Below are 22,038 nucleotides of genomic sequence, written 5' to 3'. Positions count from 1 at the left end.
GCAGGGTTTTACAAGCTCTGTGCCAAAGACCAGAGGAGGAAACCGATACCTACATTTTCCTGTTATTTCACAATGCCCATTCCTCAAGTTTAGGGCATCTGCCAAGAATCCCGGAGGCAGGACTTTTGAGCAGGATCTTTAATGCCAAGCGGGAGTTCGTTGGGTGACAAAAAAAGAGGCGCTGTTAGACACATGCATGTCAGCCCAGGAGAAATTCTTACAGCCAGCCTTTCTGGTTGGGAAGGCCAGGGATGAATGGGAGACTGTGATGGTGCTTTTTGCCTAAAGTCAGAAACATTAAACAGAAACAGAAAAAGCGGGCACATCATGACCTGAGCTTCCTCCATCCAGCCACTCAAGGGGCCTCCCTGAAGTGCCCTCATGGAAGCTTGAAGGGGCACGTGATGCAGAGAAGGGCACTCAGTGATTGGGGGTGGGCCGAGGGGGATACCCTCTCCATGAGGGTCTCAGGAGCTCAGAGCAAACTCTGCCTTCCCTGAGCCGATGGCGCCCACGGTCTGCTGCTCCCGGGGCCCCGGGCCAGCTGGCTGCCTTTCCTGGAATAAAGAGAAGGAACAAACCCGGCTCTCTTTGTGCAGGAGCTGTGCTCAGGTTAACAGGCAAGTGAATGGGCGCTGGGAGGGGTGGTGTCTGTTAAAGATCCTTGGGTGACTGTTAAATTGTCCAGTTGTAACGTTCCCCTTGTTTGAATGGGGTTTTTAGTCCACGGTCACAAAACACCATCCTCCCCTCTCCATTCCATGTTTCTGGATGAGAGACGTGGTTTATTTAAAGTTTAATAGGTTTAAGTATGCATGAGATCGCTCCTCTTGTAGACACTGGTCTGGTTATGTCTTATCTGGTGAATTCTATGAGCTGTACAAGGCCAATTATTAAAATACTAAAGGCTCGGCCGAAACCGGTTTGGCTCAATGGATAGAGCATCGGCTTGGGGACTGAAAGGTCCTGGGTTCGATTCCAGTCAAGGGCATGTACCTTGGTTGCGGGCATATCCCCAGTAGGGGGTGTGCAAGAGGCAGCTGATCGATGACTCTCATCGATGTGATGTTTCTACCTCTCTATCTCTCTCCCTTCCTCTCTGTACAAAATCAATAAAATATATTTAAAAAATAAAATAAAATACTAGAGGCTCGGTGTGTGAGATTCCTGCACTGGTGGGGTGGGGGGTCCCCTCAGCCTGGCCTGTGCCCTCTCACAGTCCAGGACCCCTCACTCCTTACCACCCACCTGCAGCGGAGGCAGGAGAGGCTTCTGCCACCGCTGCTCTGTTTGCCAGCCATGAGCCCAGCTTCTGGCTGAGCTGCACTCCCCCTGTGGGAGCACACTGACCATCAGGGGGCAGCTTTCGTGTTGAGCGTCTGCCTTCTGGTGGTCAGTGCACATCACAGCGACTGGTGGTCCCACCATTTGGTCGATTTGCATATTAGGGTTTTTCTATATAGGATAACCAGAAGCTATACTGCTATTGAATGTAGCCATCAGGAGGCAAGGGTTATGGAATAGCATTGATAGGTCATCCTGACCAGTACAGAGTAGTGGTTAAGAGCACAGGACCTGGTTCAAGTTCTGCCTTCCCTCATACGACTGTTTAACATTGGGCAAATCACTGTGTCTCTCTGAATCTCTTTCTCTTCATCCATGGAAATGATACCAAACTCCCACATTTATTCTGAGGATTAAATGAAATAATGCTTAGCACAGAGTCTGGTGTATGAAAAGTTCCCAGTGATTGATGGCTCCTATTATTCAATAGAAAGATTTTGATCTCTTTGGGCCTCAATGACCTAAAACCCTCAGATTTATGGCTAAAACTATTTTTGATGTTTTTCTTGATTTTAGAGCGAGAGGAAGGGAAATGGAGAGAGAGAGAGAGAGAGAGAGAGAGAGAGAGAGAGAGAGAGAGAGAGAGAGAGAGAAACATCGATTGGCTGCCTACTGTACTTCCCGCTAACTAAGGTTTGAGCCTGCAACCCAGGTATGTGTCCTGTCCAGGAATCAAACCAGAGACCACTCAATGCATAGGACAATGCTCAACAAACTGAGCCGCACCAGCCAGGGCCATGGCTAAAAATCTTAATTTCTGGACACACTTGAAAGCATCTCACATCTAAGAACTATGCTTCTATAATTCTAGTCACAGAAGTATCAGAAGTACAAGTGTTCCTTTTTAAACAAAGTATTTGATCTTGTGTATTATGAAAGCAAAGGGGATTCTTTTTCTCCCTTCTGGATCTAAGACCACAGGATATGTTCTTTCAGACAAAAGTTTTCAGGCTGATAAACTATGCAGGGAAAAAAGAAAAGCAAGCATGTCCCCAAAGACTTCTGCCTGCCCACATCTTTCCCACTGTGCTCAAGATCGTTTTTCAGCTGAAAAGACAGGGGAAACAAAAAGGCAAAATTTGTCTTATTATCATGGTTGAGAGAAGATTTAAAGCCAGCAGCTAAGGAGTGTAAAAGATGGGTTAATTTCTGTATGTTCTAAACCACTGGGGGTAAGAGTTGAGCCAGTAAGACAGAGCACTGACATAAAAATGGTGATAGAAAGAGAATTGACTTGAGTGGTGAATATAAAATGACATATTATAGAATTTGTACACCTAAAACCCTATATAATTCTATTAACCAATGTCACCCAATAAAATTCAACAAAGAAAGTGTAAAACCTGTCCACTGAAAACTACAAAACAACATTGAAAGAAAGTAACAGAGACCTGAATACATGGGAAGACATATAAAACAAAAACAAAAAAAGGCTAGGCACTGCCAAGGTATTTGCTTGTGGTTTCCTCAGCTCTGACGTTGAATTAAAAGCCCATGGAAATGGAAATCAGGCGACCAAGATGCTGGTCCCATTTTTCAGTTCACTCTGTGACCCCAGATTGTCCTCAAATTCCCAGGAGGAAAGAAAATTCCTAATATGTGCTCAAACCCACCCCCACCCCCACTCCCTTAACCTCCTCTGCCCTCACCATAGGCAATTCTGAAAACAGCAGCCAAAGGGATCTTTCCCAGATGGAGGTCAGAGCATATATTCTCAGCTCAAAATCCTTTACATTCATTCAGAGAAAAGGCCAAAGTCCTTGCAATGGTCCCCAAGGCCTGTTCTCTCTCCACCCCCCTCTCCTTCTCTCTCTATTGCTCACTCCACTCCAGCCACAACCCGGTGCACCTCAGGACATTTGCACATGTTGTTCCCTCTCTAGAATGCCATGCTCCCAGACATCTCAATGGCTCACTCCTTTTATGCTCTGCAGATTTTTATCAAATGTCACCTGCTCCATGACATCTTTCCAATCATCCTACTTAAAATTGCAACTCCCAGTGCTCCAGCCCTTACAAACTCCATAGCATTTATCTTGCTCCCCATACCATTTATCACTATCTAGAATAGGGTGGGGAGGCCATGCTGGCCAAATCCAGCTCCCAAGGCTGATTTTGTAAATCAAGTTTTATTGGAACACTGCCTTTACATGTTGTTTACATATCATCATTGGCTGCTTTCATGCCAAAAGTAGTTGTGACATATACCCTATGTCCTACAAAGTCAGAAAGACTTGCCTGGCCCTTTAAGAAAATATATCCAACTGAATATATATCCTACTGTACACCACACAATTTACCTATTCATCCTGCTGATTGTCTTTGTTCCTCCACTAGACTATGCGCTCCACAAGAGCAGAGATTTTGGTGTGTTTTGTTGTTAATCCTCATGCAAGGATATTTTTCCCATTGATTTTTAGAGAGTGAAAGGGAGGGAAGGAGGAAGACAGACAGACAGAGAAGCATCTTTGTAAGAGAGACATATTGATTGGTTGCCCGCCTCTCTCTCATGCCCCGGCAGGGGCTGGAGATCAAACCTACAATCCAGATAGGTGCCTTTGACTGGGAATCAAACCATGACTCCTTGATGTGTGGGCTGGCACTCTAACTGCTGAGCCACACCAGCCGGCAGCAGCAGAGGTTTTCCTATGCTCTGTTCACTGACTGCATCTAGAACCCTCATCTCTCAAGCCGTAAAGTTGGTGCCCGGTGGTATTTGCCAAATAACCCCTGGCAAAAGGTGTTTAAAACTTCTGCTCACTGTTTCGCTTTCTGCCTGTTCTTCAGCACCTTCGAGGATGAGAAGTTGAAGAAGGCAGAGGCTGAACTCATATCCCGCCCATTCACCCCCAAGTACAGCTGCATCATTTCGCCCTTGCTACCGGAGTCCCACGTGTAAGTACCTCTGGCTCGCCTGCCTCGCCAGCTCCTCAAGCGAAACCGAGGTGAAATGACTCACCCGGCTGTCCCTTTGTCGTCCTGAACGGGACATGGAGCCGAGAGCCGACAACACTGTTGGCGTATGAAAATAAGAGCGGGCAGACACGGGGGTTTAGAGTTAAGTGGCAAATCAGTGGGGACTGAGTCACTCCGTTCCTTACCGAGCCAGACGCTCTAAATGTCAAATAGCTTGCAAAGCCTGATAGAATCTGTCTACAGCCCTCACAGAGCGTGTGTGATCACATCTTGGCCATGGCTCAGGGGACAGGTTTCCCCAAGACTCGCAGAGCTGTCTCCCAGAGAAGCCCTGTGTCTGCTGACCCCAGGCGTGAACTCATCATTGCATGATGTTCCGGGCTAATCAACCCCCTGAAGAACACTCTGACTTTCCAAAACCTTGACATCTTGTTCCCCTTGGGTCTACGTCAAAGAATTTCAACTTTTTCTCTTTAGCACTTTCCAATGGGAAGATTTCAGGCACAGAGGTAGAAGCTTTTGACTTTAGGGCAGGCGGGGTTTCTCAACTCTGGCACTGCTGACATTTTGGGATGAGTAATTCCTCGTTGTGATGGACTGTCCTGTGTATTGTAGGGTGTTTGGCAGCATCCATGGCATCTACCCCTTATGGGCCAGTAGCACCCAACCCCTAGTTATGACAACCCAAACTGTCTCCAGATATCGACAAATGTCCCCTGGATGCAAAATCATACACTCTACATGGGCGAAAGAACATGTTTCAATGAATTCTAGACTTCTCTGTCCACCGTTCACTCATTTGTCAAATATTATTAGGCCCCTATGGTATGCACATTAATAACAGTGCACTGCCTGCTCTGTAGGCATTATCTTATCCAGTCCTCTCATGTAGGTATACTGTTGTCCCCTCTCTGCAGGAAGAAAGCATAAATCCAAGGTCATAGAGCTCAGTGTGTTGCTGTGCAGAGGTTTGAAAGCAAGTCTGCCTGACTTCAGAGCTAAGCTCTTACTATCACACACTGCACAGAAAGTACATCCTAACACCTTTGAGGAGTTCCCAGTATGTGTACTTGAGAGTAAAAAAAATGCAAAAGTGAAATCAGAGGATGAGATGGCAGACAAAAGAAGATAATTAATAAGAGCACTTAGTTCATGTGTGGAAGATACCACCACCAGTATCATCACCATTACCATCACTACCATCATCACCATCACTATCACTATCATCACCATCACCACCACTACCACCATCATCATCACCATCTCTATCATCATTACCACCACCATCATCATTACCACCACCGCCATCATTATCATCACCATCACTATCATCATCACCATCACCACCACTACCACCACCATCATCACCATAACTATTATTATCATCATCATCACCACCACAACCACTACCATCATCATCACCATCACCACCACTACCATGTATTTGGACACATCCTTACCTTTCCCTAATATTCCAGCTTTTGACACCTCACTCTCCACTTTCCTCCTATGTACTTCCCTCTGGTAGATATTATGATTGGCTCCTAGATAGACTTGTTTAGGGACATCCCAACTGGCAGCTGAAGGCTAATGTTCTTAAAACATCGACAGGCCTTGCAATTTCTCCTAATGTCTCTTGGAAGTCCTTGTGTTTCTGCCTGTCTCTGCCATGGATGAGCCTCTAAAACCAAATGGTGAAGATCAGTGGGTCTCGCTTTCACTTGCATCCCAATCATCTGGGGATGGGAGGTGGGGAGAAGGGGTGGGGGTGGAAAGCCTGGAAGAAATGTATGCCCCACCCTCCACTCATTTGGTCTGAGCAAATTGAGGCTCAAATCAACTGTGGAACTAACTGGAAAGTTTCTTCCTCATCTTCCGTCAATGCCAGATGGGGAAACTGAAGCTCAGAGAGAGGGAAACCTGCCTAAGTTCTCCCAACAGGAATCCTCATCTCCTAACTCCTAAGTCAGATCTTTGTATCAGGTTTGTTAGGTGGGCGACTATTATTATAGTCGTCGTCTTCTTCTTCTTCTTCTTCTTCTTCTTCTTCTTCTTCTTCTTCTCTTCCTCCTCCTCCTCCTCCTTCATCATCATCATCATCATCATCATCATAATCATCATCATCATCATCATCATCATCATCATCTGTTATGCCCCAGACCAGGGATCAGCAAACTTTTTCTTAAAGGGAAAGAAAGTAAATAGTTTAGCCTTTGCAGAGCAGATGGTCTCTCTTGAAACTATTTAGCTTTGCCATGCAGTATGAAAACTATAACGAATGGATGTGGCCGTGTTCCAAAAAAGTTTTCTTTGCCAACACAGGCAGCAACACAGTCTGCCAACTCCTGCCCGGACTGAAGGCTGCACTTCCTTCTCCTTGGCTGCTAAAAGGCTCTGCTCATTTGATGACTATATCAGTATCTATTGCTATGTTATAGACCCACCTCAGAATGGGTGGCTTAAGACATCAACCACTTGTTACTGCTCATGAGTCTACAAGTTAGCTGGGTGGCTCTTCTGGTCCAAGCCAGCTTGGCTGATCCTGGCTAGGCTGTGTGTGCACCCTGCAGGAGGTCGGCCCATCTAGGATGGCCTCATTCTCAGGTTGTTGGTGATGGGTTGTTGGCTAGGGTAACAGGAGTGACTGAGCCCCGCCTCTCATCATCCCAGCTCAGGCTGGGATGGGCATGAAAGTTCCAAGAACAAGAGCCAAACCATCTAGTCTTTTGAGGCTTAAGCTCAGAATGAGCACAATGATCCTTCCACCACTTTCACTGGTTTGGCATCAGTCCAGCCCAGATACAAGGAATAGGGGAAATACTCCATCTCTCACTGGGGGAGATGCAAAGTCACATTGCAAAGTGTGCTGATGCTGGGAAGGGTGGTGTATCAAGGCAATCTGTAATCAGTCTGCCAAAGGCAGGGCATGCAGGTCAATTCTCCCATTCTCAGCATGTCAACCAGTGTGGACTGAGCTGCTCAGTCTCTTCAATCCCAATGAAGTCTCTTCAATCCCAAATGATCCCCAAAGCAGCTAAAAATTCTCAACTACTTTGTGGGGATCAATTCAATCATGTCAATGGAGACTTGATTTTGAGCTTTATTTTTTTAAATATAATTTTATTGATTTCAGAGAGGAAGTGAGAGAGAGACAGAGAGAGAGAGAGAGAGAGAGAGAGAAACATCAATGATGAGAGAGAATTGTTGATTGGCTGCCTCCAGCATGCCCCCCCAATGGGGATCAAGCCTGCAACCCAGACATTTACCCTGACCAAGAATCAAACCGTGACCTCCTGGTTGATAGGTTGACGCGCAACACTGAGCCATGCTGGCCGGGCTTGACTTTGATCTTGGAAGGGGTGAGAGAGAATAGTCTCCAGGAATGAGAACAGCACTGAGATGACTAGCCTGTCCCTCACAGCCTTTCTTGGAAGTGACTGTGCAGGGAGGACAGTGCCCGCGACCTGTGTCCAGGTTAGCCCTTGGCAGTCAGCATGGGGGCTGGAAGGCCTTGGCAGGCATCTTCCTTATCTCTCTTACTAAGTGGGGAGAACATTGTTTTCTCTCCAGGGATGCTTACACCACACTTATTCTGGCTGGCACGGCAGTTTCAACCAAGTGGGCTCTCCAGGCCTGCTGACCACAGGGTGCCCTCCCGGAGTTCGAGCACAGGGGTTTTGGAAGCACGCATGTGCACCCTGGTCAGCATTCTCATCTATTACTCCCTGCATTGCACAGGGAGGGACAGGTCAGGTGTGCAACTGTGCTTATTACCTGCAGAAATGAATTTGATGCTCACATACCCACAACCCCCTGCGACCAAGCAGACCCCACATCCCCAATGACCTCCCTTAGCTCACCCTGCCCCCGTTCCCCATACCCACCTCACCCACCCCAAAGCCCAAGCCTGCATGGACTCTAAGTTGTACACAGAAGAGAGGGGATCTCTCTTTAGGCCTTTAACAACCTCCTGGGGACACTGTGAGGGTGTTGTGTGGTGTTAGGCCCAGGGCCAGGCACACAACACAGCTCGCTGGTCGCTGCTCTTGGTGAAGTGCTGGGCATGGCCCAGCGCTCAGAGCTGCCAATATGTGGTGGGTGCCAAGGTGGTGTAAGGAGGAAGAGAGACAAAGTGGGAAGGGCTGTGGGCTGATGGGTCCTTTAAATTAAAAGAGAAGGAATAGTAGGTGCTCAGTAAATAATTTGTGGAAGGAAGAAAAGGAGATGGGAGGGGGCTCCAGAGGAGAAAAAGGAGCTGCTGACTCTGGCTTTCTTCCTAAGGCCTGGTGGACACGGCCACCCCGGTCCCTGGGATGGGGCGTGGGATGCGTGGGGTGCACAGAGGCAGTGCCCCTTCAAGCTGAGTGAAACCATCGCCTCCAAAAGGGATCTCCAGGATGACCCTGGGTCAGCTTGGGACTTGAGCCCAGGCGCGGGCTTCCGCTTCTGCGGTGGGACTCCTTCCTGCCCTTTGAGCAGCAGGTGCAGGGGCCCTGGGGGTATCGATGAAGGCTGGGCAAGGTTTCAGAGAAGAGCAGTCACACAGTTAATAATGGAGGCAGCGTGCCCATTAGCTTAAGAGGTGAAACCACCATGAGGGCAGGGGTGCTGGTGAGGACCTCACCTCTTCCCAGGAAAGGTGCAGCAGGTTAGCCCTCTGCTGGCCTCACTCTCAGGTGGCCACTGCGTTGGCTTCGTCAGGGCCTCAAACAATCAGAGCTCAGGCCCAGGGAAGCACAGTTTCTGGGGTTAAAATTCTCAGTTTCAAATCCTCATTAATCCTCACGGTCAAACCTGAGCGTGACCTCAAGCAACTCGATTTACCTCTCTGAGCCTCAAGGCCCTGGTCCACAAGGAGAACACCATCGCAGTGCCCTCCCTGTAGATGTTGGGAACGTGAAGTGAGGGGGCCACACCCCATCTCTGTCATCCAGAGGTGTGACCAGAGCAAGATGACTGTGCCTCCCGGAGCTGTTTCCTCTTCTCTACCATGTGGATGCTGAGTCACAGCCCCGCAGACTGCTGGGAGAACTACTGACACATGTAAAGGGCCCTAGTCAGCGCCTGGCTCGTTGTAACACAAGATGCCCCCCAAAATCAGCAAATACAGGTTGGACAGATTTTAAACAGGATTTAGTTGGATTTTCAAATAATAGTTGAATATATTTTTCTTCAGTATTCAAAGGATTTATATGCTTAAAGCGATGGGTCCAACTGTTAATCTGGAGCTGAGGGAGAAGTATAGTAAATACACTAGTTTCCCTTCAATCCTCTTAGTGTACAATATTTATTGTACTTTTATCCGGTGAACAATTGGCTACCTGTAGAAGATTAATTCCCTTCAGTCCCTCGTTTGCCAAGTCAGGAACTTCAGCTGCAGGACCCCTTCATCATCTCTCCTTTTCTCACAACTCTCCAGTCACTGGCACAGGTTATCTTATGTCAAATCATGGCTCTGCCACCTACTAGCTCAGTGACAGGCACAAGTTCCTTAACTCCTCTGAGCCTCGGGTTCCTCAGCTGTAAAATGGGGCCATTGCAAAGGTTTAGTGAGTTGGTGCTTGGGGAATACACATGCAGGAGCAGGACAGCACCGCTAACTGGGAGCCAGCACAGCTTCCGTCTCTGTGGCCACAGTTGTGAAGCATGTTATTCTGACGGGATCCCACTGAGCTCCCTCTCTCTGTCTTTGCAGGGAACCCCTCTTCCGCCAGCTGTGCGCCCTCCACTGGCTTCTGGAGGCCCTGACTATTGACCACGCCCACCACACCATGAAGCCCTTGATCACCTGTTGGAACACAAAGTAGGTCTCAGCCCTTCCACTTGCTGCAACCAGCAATGGGCTGGGCAGTGGGATGGAAACACCTGTTTGCTCTTCCCCTGCATTTGCTATTTCTCGGTGAGTGGGTTGCTGTAGGATCTTCTTTCCTGTGTGTTCTGGGAGATCCAAACAGGGGTAGGTTGGAGCCCCAGGGCATACAGCTGTGGGAGACGGCTGTGTGCATCTCCCCAGCTCCACATTTGTGATGTCACACTGGGAGCTTCAAGTCAATCAGGCATGGTGGGAGGACTTACACCCCGGACAGTGGCCAGCTAGACAGGCACACCACCAAATGTGATGAGAGAGAGAAAGAGAGAGAGAGAGAGAGAGAGAGAGAGAGAGAGAGAGAGAGAGAGAGAGAGAGAGAGAGAGACTTGAGAGAAGGGAGAAATACAAAGGCAAAGGGAAAGGAAAGATTCTGACAGGAATACTAGAGGCCCATCACAAGAAGATTCCTGTAAGAATGGGGTCTCCTGTGGCCTGAGCGAGCTTCCTTCCCACCACTGCCACCTCCCCACACTTTCACTGCCACCGCCGCCACCCCCACTCTGCCTTTCCTCCATTGCTGCCACTGCCCTCACCCCACTTTCTGCTTTCCCTCCCTCTTCCTTGTACACTGTCTTCAGTCTTCACCCCACGCCTGTGTATGCAAATTAACCACAATTTTTTTGTTGGGTTAATTTGCATAGTTGCTCTGATTGGCTGGTGGGTGTAGTGGAATGATGATCAATTTTGCATGTTTCTCTACAGCAGTGGTTCTCAACCTGTGTGTCGTGATTTGCAGACCACAGGTTAAGAACCACTAGAAGGGTCGCCTAAGATAAGGTGACCAGACGTTCTGCTTTTGGTGGGACGGTCCCGATTTTTAACAATTTGTCCTGCATCCCGTGGCATTTTTAAAAAGTCACAAAAATCGGGACTTTTTTTTAAAATGCCACAGGATGCAGGACAAATTGTTAAAAATCAGGACTGTCCCACCAAAAGGGGGACATCTGGTCATCTTAGCCTAAGACCATCAGAAAACACAGATATTTACATTACTATTCATAATAATAGCAAAATTACATTATGAAGTAGCAACAAAAGTAATTTTATGGTTGGGGGTCACCACAACATGAGAAACTGTATTAAAGGGTTGAGGCATTAGAAAGGTTGAGAACCACTGCTTTAAGAGGATACTTGTATCTATGGTATAAATGGGCCATAATTTAGATACCCAATTCTCTATTGATGGCTTTCAAATTTTTGCATTTCCAATAGGGCTGCACGGAGCATCCTCGTGCACACACTTTAAGCCCTGTTGGCAGTATTTCTGTTGGCTAGATTCTGAGAAATCGAATTTCCGGGTCAAAGCAACATCTAATTTTTTTCACAGTTGACTGCTTAGATTCTAAGAAAGGGGCCCTCGGCCAATGGACTTCTAATAGCATTTCATCTCCCCAAGCAAGCTTCCAGCAGCAACATTTTGCCTCTGACAGCTGAGCACCCGTTCTCCCAAATTGGGGTGAGAACATAATGCAGAATTGGGGCCAAGAAGACAGAAAGACTGTCTTTCTCTCCTTTGGCTGGCTTTAGGAATGTGCCCAGACCGTGACCAAAAGAACTGTTGCCTGTGGTCACCGTGAGAGGTTATGCAGGTTCTACTGTGACTTCTCAGGGCAGAACCTCAGCCACACCTGACAGCAGATTCCCAAAGGAGGCCAGAGCACTCGCTGGGGTTTGTGTTTTCCAGCCAACTACTTGCTCCTGGCGGTGATTTCCGTTTGGGGTCAGTGTATGCAGGTAAAGGGTTAACAACCAGCTCTCCCAATGGGAGAAGCCATGACTACAGCCAGGCCAAGTCCTGGTGGAAATGATCCTGCTGCGGCTGCGTCCAGGCTAAACAGCATGATGTCACGGGATTCTGCAGGCTCAGAGCTTGTGAGCCCATGTGGGCCAGCTCCAGCACATCGCTGCCTGAGATTGATTTTTTTTTTTTTAATTTAGCAAATCAGTGGAAGGGGGTAGGGAAAAGGGTTAAGTTTCCCTAGAAAGTACCAGAAAGTATCTTTTTCTTTAGCAAGAAAGGCAGAGGGGCCGAAACCGGTTTGGCTCAGCAGTAGAGCATCGGTCTGCGGACTGAAAGGTCCCAGGTTCGATTCCGGTCAAGGGCATGTATATTGGTTGCAGGCACATCCCTGGTAGGGGGTGTGCAAGAGGCAGCTGGTCGATGTTTCTTTCTCATCGACGTTTCTAGCTCTCTATCCCTCTCTCCTCCTCTCTGTAAAAAATCAATAAAATATATATTTAAAAAAAAAGAAAGGCAGAGGGTATCTTTCTTATCTTTAACACTTAATCCCCACTTGTGATGTTTCACCCTTCTGTCATGAGAATTTCCCCAAATCTTCCATTGCGTGTTTTAAAGCCCAGATGGATTAGAGGATAAAGATCAGGACTTTGGCATCAGATGAGCCTGGATGAGCCCAGGCCCTGACATGTAATGTGACCTTGGGCAAGTCACTTAACATGTCTGGGCCTCTGTTTCTTCATCTACCAAATGGGTTCCTGACCCAGAAGAGTTGTAAGGATTAAGAGAACGCGCATAGAGCACTTAGTCCAGTGTCTGGGAACACAATGAGTGCTCCCCGTAGGACAGCTACTCAAGGTTAAAACCCCGTTTAAAGAGCAGTTAGCTCTGTGATTATCAATACCACTGAAACTTAAGGCTAGAAAAGAAATAAAACTTTAAGTGTTTTCCAGACTGCCGCTCTTACAAAAAGACAATGTGACAACACACACAATAGCAATTATTACACTGAAGTGGTTTCCTGTTGTTAGGTGCCCCCACGCCTGAAAAGCTTCATTTCCCTCAGCCCTGCTGTTTTCAGGCACGCAGGAAGAGGAGACACATCCCTGCTCTCTGGATTCTGTGCTAGGGGAGGTGGGAGGGACCACAGATAAACATGTAATAATCAGGATTCTTTGGGATATTCAGTGTCATGAAGAAACTGAGAGGGTGATGTGACAGTGACGAAGGGGTGGGGTGACTCACTCAAGAGGTGACATTTGAGTGACCTCTGCCCTCCTCTCTGCACGGCTCTAATCTCACTTCTCCAGTCCTTTACCCAAGTGGCATCTCCACAGGAGTGGGGGGCATGGCAGGGTGATCAGCATGCAACCCTCACTCAGGAGGCAGAGCAAGGCAACCTGGGTGGTGATCCCAAGAATTTGACCTCTTTTTGGTGCCAAATCAGCAGTTACCTCCTCGCTCCACTGGGTCATGCGCACATGACACCTCCTAAACCAGACAACAGGCTTCCCACTCAGAGAAGAAGGTGAAACTTGGTTCAGAAAGAGAGTGAAGTATCTGAGAAAAATTACTCTGGCGGCCACTGTGGGCAGACATCTTCAAGTGAACGTTCGGAACAAATGTGCTGGAAAGAGATGGGACAGAGCTCGGTGCCCCCATCCCTGGATTCCCAGCAAATAGGATCTCCCAGAAAGTGTCAGCAGATGGAAGTTATGGTCCAGAAATCACAGCCACCTCTCCCCAGTGGATCTGCCTTGGTATCTCATTCCCTACCCCACAACCCCTCCTCCAAGCCCCAGGAAGATCTCTGTTGAAAAGGGGATGTTGCTCTTAAGATTTAACTGTATTCAGTTCTCTGCGCAAGGAACCTCACCAAGTTCTTAGCAAGCACCGTCACCACAAAGCTAATACCACCCCATCCTACAGATGAGGAAACTGAGGCTCAGAGAGGCTTAATAACTTACACTAACACACGTCTAGGAAGCAGTGGGGGCAGCCAGTCTGCCCAATTCTTAAACTGCCAAGATACACCACTCTACTGGTCCTGACACTTGGAGAAACTTGCCTGAGGTCACAGACAGGGAATCAGGGACATCAATTATGTAAGCAGGGTTAAGCTGCCATATTGAACAACCCCAAAATCTCGGAGGCATCACACAACACAAGTTTATTCCTTGCTCACCCTACATGTCATCAACCCGGGGCTCTCTGCTCATTAGAGTCGCTCCAAGGACCAGGCTGGTAAGAGCTCCATCTCAATACAAGCTCCCGCCATCCACACAGCAAAGGGGCTCCGCCCCGAGGCCCAGCACCCTAAACACCACAGGCCACTTTCATGCAAAGCAAGTCACGGTGTGACACCTGACTTCTAGGAGCCTGAAGACCTGGGACCATTTGGTGAACCACATAATGATCAACCCACCAACCTACCGGAAGGGGCACCAATGGCCTTGCCCTTTTCCGAAAGGTGTGCAGTCAGCCCACTGTGGACGACAAAGCTCAGACGGTTCATTTCCTTTTCTCCCCCTACTGGTCTTCCCTTTTGGCTTATTTGCTTCTGAAAATGAAGGAGAGAGACTGATTCTGTCTAACCAGGCCCTTTGTCCATCAGTGGCTTGGAAGAGCAGGCACGGGCTGTAAGCTCTCTGGGGAGCTAGCTGCCTGTTAGCTCACTTAGCCCGCTGCCTGGAGTTGCAATAGATTTCGGGTCGTCTTGGAAGTGGGTGTTAACAGAAAACCTCCCATCTTCCCCAATCGGCCTGAATATTTAAACTTTTGAAAGCTTGGCTTGGACCAGATTTAATTTTAAAAGGGGAAGGGGTTGCTTTTGAACTTCAAGAAGGCTGGAGACACAGCAGGGGCTGTGTTAGAAAAGGGAAAAGGCAAAAAGCCCTGTGGAAAGAAATGCTGCAAAGAGGGAGCGCTAACGCTTCTAGTTGATGAGCCTCAAATCAGATTTCAGAAGTGCCACGAGTTTAAATACTGTTTATAGGACTGAAGCATGGCTGCTCCTTTCTCTGGCTGGATTTTAAATATTCCCTAATTTGATTACCCTGGGGAGAGGCAGGCAGAACCACATTAAATGAGCTTTACTGTTAATTATTCAGAGGGCTTTTTATTGAGTAATCAAACATAAAGTCTTACAAAAAGCTTGAGGCACAGTCTCACCCTCCTCCCAGCCCACTTCCACCTTGGTGTCTGGGCACATTTCGTGCATCAAAGCAGTGAGCTGGCAGGTGCCCAGCCAGGTCCTGCCAGTGAGGAGTGCACTCGCCGCCCTTTGGGCTGGTGAAGGCCTTTAGTTCTCCCCAATGCCATGAGAAGCCAGTCCTAAGTAAGGTTGGTCTTGATCACCTTTGCCTCCTAGATCTGAGCATCTCCCCCACCGCTGGCACTCTGCAGCCCTGATAACTCTAGACCCCGTAGTGCCTCTCCCCATCAAACTGGTCTGACCATCTCATTCCCTCAAGGCCCTCGTCTATGCCAGGCGACAGCCAGCCAAATGACTGAAAGGATCCCCGCCATCTAAAGTCCTTCCTGCAGAGAAAAGGGGAATAAAGAGAGATGGGTGGGTGGGTGGATGGATGGATGGATGGATGGTATGAATGGAATGAAAGTAATGGATGGACTGCATGGATTGTGTGAAATGGATTGAATGGTCTGGATGGATGGATTGGAGAAAGGGAGAGAGGGAGAGAGGGATTGAATGGATTGGGTGGAATGGACTGGATCTGTGGTCGGCAAACTTTGGCTCCTTGAGTGTGGCTCTTCCACAAAATACCATGGCCTGGGCGAGTCTATTTTGAAGAAGTGGTGTTAGAAGAAGTTTAAGTTTAAAAAATTTGGCTCTCAAAAGAAATTTCTATTGTTGTTCTGTGGATATTTGGCTCTGTTGACTAATGAATTTGCCGACTACTGGATTAGATTAACTGAATGGATGGATGGATGGATAGATTAGATGAATGGGATGGATTGGATGGATTGGGTGAATGGATAGAGTAAGCAATAGTCTCCCTAATCTTGATTTTCACTCGCAAGACCCAGTTACGGAGAACTGTAACCTCCCACTTCTTCACAAGTACAGGATGGGGGGGAGGGGGTTAATAACTAAGACCAGCCACCATTCATCATCTGTTTATTGCATTTCTTATAATAAACAGAGACTCATAATAAACAGAGACTCTGGAACTGGAAAACTTACTAACCTGTTCCTGTTTCTCACTCAGGGACCCAGGTGGAAGCAAGAGCACAATAAAAAAAATCACTAAGGACAAGTCCATGGGACAGCGGTGGGAGCACTTCCTCGCGGCACCTAAGGTAACAGACAGCGCGGGCGACTCTGCCATCTGGTGACCAGCCCCAACTTGTGCTGGAGGCATTCTCTCCAGTCTTTTCCCTCACTGGGTTCTTCTTTTCTAGCTCGTTCTCAGAGTGAAGAAGAGTCAGAACCACATTCTCTTAGATAGTCATCTGGAGGTTATAGGAGAAATGATATTTGGCTGGACACCATATCACAGAGACGGGAGGGGTGGCCATGGTGCTGCTCAATAGGATGTCACCAGAAGGAAATGGACTCACTCAATAAGAGAGAGAGAGAGAGAGAGAAAATATAAGTGAATGATTCAACAGACAAGGCTTTCTATAAACTAGAACATGTGCTTATTAAGGAAATATCAAGAAGTCTATTCTTTTCACCAAAAAACATTCTTAACCTAAAAATCTTACAAATTCATCTACTCAACAAAGCACCAAAATAATAATAATGACTGGTGATATTAGGTATGTAAAGGTCGTTGAGAGAGCATACAACTAGAGTGTTTGCTGAACCTTTCCTTTTACCTGCAAAATGGGAATGATGCTCACCCCTGTCTCTTTCACATTAGTAAAGGATCCCAGGAAACAATACACACACTCACCTTGAAAATGTTCAAGTGCCACCTCAGCTGGTTTGGCTCAGTGAATGGAGCGCGGGCCTGTGGACTGAAGGTCCCCGGTTCAATTCCTGTAAAGGGCACATGCCCGGTGGTGGACTCTCCCCAGTGGGGCATGCTGAAGACAGACAGTCAATGATTCTCTCTCATGTTTGATGTTTCTATCTCTCTCTCCTTCTCCCTTCCTCTCTGAAATCAATTTTTAAAAATTTTTATATGTTCAAGGGCTGAGCTTATTGTGGCTATGCATCTTTTAGAAGCCACTTTTTAACGTCATTGCAATGAACCAGGTTCTGTGCTAAGGAAGCTAGTCTGTGCTCTTAATAATCCCATGAGGCACTATTCTGATTCCAGATGGAAGAGGAGAAAACAGGGGCTCAGAGAGGTTAAGTGACCTGCATGAGGTCACACAGCTGGGTAACGGCAGAGCCAAGAGCTAATCCTAGCCTGTTTATTAACCACTGCTTATGAAACACTGAGTCTCTGAACGCATGTTCTCCGCGGTATCATGATTATAATTGGCCCTCATAAAGAGCCTCAACATTTTCTTGCTCTTTCATCAGGGTGCTCATAGCTCTGAGAAGACAGGATGCTGGTTTTTATCACAGAAAGTTGCTATGGAGATGGCGTGTGCATCTGTCTCCAGAGCTGCACAGAAAAAGCAGCAGGAGCCACAAACCCTTAAAAAATATATCCTTTGGGAACATACACCGGGAAATGGGGGGAGAGAGTGAATCACCACATGTGAGGCCTCACAGAATTGAATTCCCAGGGGCAAGTCTGTGAGTCAAGCTCTGGGCCCCAGCGTGGTCCACTCTAGGATTGGGGGGGACATAACTAGGAATCAGGAGACCTCGCTCCACCTCCGGGACTCCGCTCACTGGGTGGCACTGGACTCGTCCTTTCACCTCTCCTGACCCACTTTCTCCGCCTGTCTGATGAGCACTGTGCGAGAGAGGCGCTAGGCAACTCACTCAGCAAGACAGACTCCTCTCTCTGCATAGAGCTTAGAGGTGCCGAGGCAGTGTGCATGAGAGCCTGGCAAGCTAAGTAAATAAAAAACCATCAGGCTTGGTGGGGGTGAGGCCTGTGGCAAGCAGGAAGCCGCTGGCCCAGCGTCAGGAAGAACCTCCGCTCCCCATGAGCTCATTTTGTCGTGTGAGGATGGGACTGAGGGCTTAGCATTTTTAAGAGACCAATAGCCTTGGTTTCTATTTAAAAATCTCCCCAGCTGGTAAAATCTTGGGCAGCTAAACATGTCTCCCCATGAGCCATCCATGTGGAACCCTACTTCTCAGGAAATATAAGGAACCACTGCAGCCCTTTCTGAGGAGTGACACAGCAGCTGGTTAGCACAGCTCTTGAGTGAAATACAAAACAACAGAGAAGCTCTGGGGTAAAGCCAATTCAGAGAGAGCTAGCGCAATGAAGGGCAAGGAGAATGCTGAGCCCGCCTGTCACATTCCCCCATCTCAACTAATCAGGAGTGTCAGCCCTTCACTTTGGATTTCCTGATTGGGATTATTAATTGAATTTCAATTAATGGCAACTTCAGAAGCACCAAATGAAATCCTACCCAAGGAAGATATGAAAAGCTCTCCTCAGAGCATCCCAGTCCCTCATCTTCGTTTTACAGATGAGGAAACTGAGGCAAGGCCGAGTGACTTGCTCAAGGTCCCCCTGAAGTCCCCTGGCTGAGTCCAGTGCTCACTGCATGACCCCAGGCTGCCTCCAGGACACAATCTGTCTGTCCTTCAAAAATGGCGCTGATCTAAAGCACCTGGTTTCCAGAGTGGGGAACTCACATTGTCCCAGGGGAAACACAAGGGGCGTTATCCTTGAGCGGCAGGGAGTCGAGGGGCTTTCTGTCAGGCTAGCAAGCTCTTGACCAATGTCAGGACAAAGAGGACACTGTATCAAGCTCCTAATTTATCCAATGAGGGAACCTGCCCTGACCAGGAATCCAGCCATGACCTTCTGGTTCATGGGTCGACACTCAACCACTGAGACACACGGGCCGAGCCTGCCTTCTTTCTAAAAATCCCACTTTCTTCTCTCTTTCCTTCAGACCAAGAAATTCAAAACTCCTACACAGCGCACCACGAGTCGCAAACCAAGCCGGCGAGGCTCGGTACTCAGCCTGTCTCGGGCCAGTGCAGGGTCATCTCCCCTGAGCAGCATGATCTCCATGAACCCTGGCTCGGATGAGCCCCCGAGCGTGACTGTCCAGGCAGGAGGCAACAAGGACATCGAGGACACAGAGTCGTCTTCCACCAGGCCAGACGAGGATCTCCACATCAGTAAGTCCTGCCAGGGATCTCACCAGCTGCCCTGATGCTTTGCCTTGAAGCCAGATAGCAAGACCTCCTCCTGCTCCACTTCTGCCCTGACTCAGTTAAGAGAGACACAGGGTTTCCCTAGGCCTGTTCTATCCCCTGGAACCCCTCTGTTTTACTCCAGTGGAGACCAGAAAATACCCTCTAACCTGGGCTCCTCTGAGCTATTTCTCCTTGGGAGACAGTCGATGATTATCAATTTCTCTGTTTACAATGTTAACAATATATATAGTGTCCCGCTGTCCTCACTGCACTTTGCCAAGACACACTTATTATACAAAACATTATCGTTTAAACCTGTAATCAGAAAGTCGTGTCTAAAGCTCCACACATCACTTAGTTCCCAACACTGTGTGCCACCTCTTCTGGACCCGCTCCAATCCGTCTGCAGCTCCCCAACCCTGAGAAGCAGAGGCGATGTCAGGCTGGGGTTGGGCCCTGCCAGCACAGTCTGGTCTCAAGAGAGCCAGCCCTCCAGACAGTGAGTTCTCCTGTCCCCGTCAGGTCTGCAGAAGCTCCTGGAAATGGTTCGGGAGGAAGCCCGGAGGACGATCATGATGGAAAGCGAGGAGCAAAAAAAAGCACCCAGGTATGTTCTCGAGACCCCTGGGGCTAATAAAGGGGATCGGGATAAGAACAGCAATATTCACAGCAGCAGCTCCCAGTTACTGAGTGTTTTCTCTGCGCCAGCACTGAGCGATGTGCTTTTCTCATGTGCATCATCTCCCCACGTTCTTACAAGCACCCTACAAGGCAGGTACCATTATCTTTATTTTACAAATAAGGAAATGCAACTCAGAGAAGTGAAGGAACATGCTGGTTATCCGTTCATTCTTTTAGTGAGTATTTAAGAAAGTGTATGGGCTATGTGCTAATTGCAGAGGGAAGGGTTCTGGCAGGAAAGTTCAGACCTGTGCAAATAAATAATACGGGTACCTGATCTCATCTGGAATGGTGATCAGGGAAGGTTCCTCCAAGAAGAAACATGAAGCTGAGATTTTTGAATGGAGCATGAAAAGGAGCTAGCCAGGTAAAGTTGGGGAGGGGCAAGGGAGAACACTATAGGCAACACATATACATATGTGAACCTGGTCGAGGGACCATGTCACTTTCAAAGAACTGAGATGCAGCACAAATGGATGGGAAGAGGCATGAGTCCATCTGGAACCTTGGAGGCCACTTCGCTGAGTCTCGTGTCTATCCCAGGAGTCACAGGAATCCTTTGAAGTTTCAAGCTGGCGACCAATGGCATTGGCTCAGAGGGTCAGACTTGAACCCGAGGAGTCTTCCTTCAGGTGGGAAGCATTGTCCAAAGAGCTTCTGGTCTCTAAAAGCCTCGGAGAGCACAAGGGCCAGAGCCAGAGTTCCCTTCCCAAGTGTTGATCCTCCCAATAAGCAAATTACTTGCTGAAAGTAAATGAGGTACCAGGAAAGGTTCATCATTGCTTTCATCCTGCTGAGATGACGGCTATGACTTATTGGTTATTGTTGTCACGTAATTACAGTTCACCAAGCACTTTCACGTCCGTTTGCAATGATGAATCTCTCCGCTACTGCCTCAATTCGCATCAGGGCGTGGAGGTGTGGCCCTCGCAGGCACTCAGAGACAGCACTGGCCCCCAAGGCCCTGCTTGCCTGCCTGATTCCTCAGCATTAAAGAGAGACAATCATGATGACAGTCAGCTCTACAAGGCCCCTCCCCGCTTTGTAAGAACTCCTGGTGTGAACCCTGGCTTGGAGTCCACTGCCATGGGTGCAAACCCTGAGGCTCTGGAACAAGGCCCTCAGCCTTTCTCCATTTCCTCCTCTGATAAAATGAGATTGGGCAGCTTCAAAGCATTAGCCTTGGGACCAAACAGACAAAGGTTAATCTCCATCCTCATTTCACTGTCGTGTGATGTTGAGCAAGTTGCTTCACGGCTCTGAGCCTGATTCCCATTTGGTAAAGTGAGGCTCACTGACAACCTATCCCAAAGAGTTACAGTAAGAATTCAATACTATCATGCCTGTTAAAGTATTATTATTTTTTATGGACGTAATGTCTACTCCAATGAGTTGTTTTTATGCATTTCATGAGATATAATGCATTTCACATATTAGCATGTGCCTGGCATGCTGCAGGCATGTAACAAGTGGCAGTGGTGGTTGTGGTAGTGGTGATGGTCATGACTTTTATTTTACACACATAGTGTCCCACGGTCCTCGCTGCACCTTGCCAAGACACACTTATTAAGCATAACCATCGCTCTGTCTCACAGACATAGAAGAATGGTGGTGAATAACTTGCATAGATCACCAAAGACAAAACCAGGCAAGAATCTGGTCCGCACAAAACCCATCACACAGCCTCTGTGTCCGCTTTGATGATAAAATAACCATGGCTGCCGAGCAAGAACCCGTTGAAATGCCCCGTTCTCCTCACTCCTCCGGGAGGAAAACCTCCCCATCTCTCCGAGGCCGCAGGCGGTGAGGGCTTCTCCTCACTCTAGAACCAGGGTTCCCTTCTCACTTTAGACATCAAATTGGCTCCCATCAAGGCTGACATGGAATCCTAGGGCTCCAATCCCAGGCCCAGCCTCAAGGCCAAGCAGAGCGCCCTCTGTCATCTGTCTTCAGTCAGAGAATGCCATGCACTGGGTGGTTCATAAACAACAGACATTCGATCTCACAGTCTGAAGGCTGGAAAGCCAAGATCGAGATGCGGGCAGATCTGGTGTCGGGTAAGGCCCTCTGCCTCCCAGACCGCTGTCCTCTCACTGTGACCTCACATGGGAGTGGGACAAGCTAGGGTCTCTTATGAAGGACACTATCCCATTCATAAGGGCTCCACCTAATGATCTAATCACTTCCCAAAGGCCCTGCCTCCTAGCCAACCCCTTGGGGGGGGTAAGATTTCAATGT

General features: G+C 48.2%; 1 protein-coding gene across 1 annotated transcript in view; it reads left to right on the top strand.

Moving 5' to 3' along the window:
- The window catches only part of CCDC60 (coiled-coil domain containing 60), a 96,121-nt gene that overhangs the window by 63,320 nt on the left and 10,763 nt on the right, over window positions 1-22,038 (top strand). The window contains exons 4-8 of the mRNA XM_036449669.2: window positions 4,132-4,239; window positions 9,956-10,063; window positions 16,097-16,187; window positions 18,870-19,101; window positions 19,642-19,726. Of these exons, the coding sequence (XP_036305562.1) occupies window positions 4,132-4,239; window positions 9,956-10,063; window positions 16,097-16,187; window positions 18,870-19,101; window positions 19,642-19,726 (624 nt within the window). The remainder of the gene's footprint in view (window positions 1-4,131; window positions 4,240-9,955; window positions 10,064-16,096; window positions 16,188-18,869; window positions 19,102-19,641; window positions 19,727-22,038) is intronic.

Source organism: Pipistrellus kuhlii, unplaced genomic scaffold (genome assembly GCF_014108245.1).
Source record: "Pipistrellus kuhlii isolate mPipKuh1 unplaced genomic scaffold, mPipKuh1.p scaffold_m20_p_20, whole genome shotgun sequence".
In the NCBI taxonomy this organism is placed as follows: Eukaryota; Metazoa; Chordata; class Mammalia; order Chiroptera; family Vespertilionidae; genus Pipistrellus; species Pipistrellus kuhlii.
This window is presented reverse-complemented; position numbering and strand designations above follow the sequence as displayed.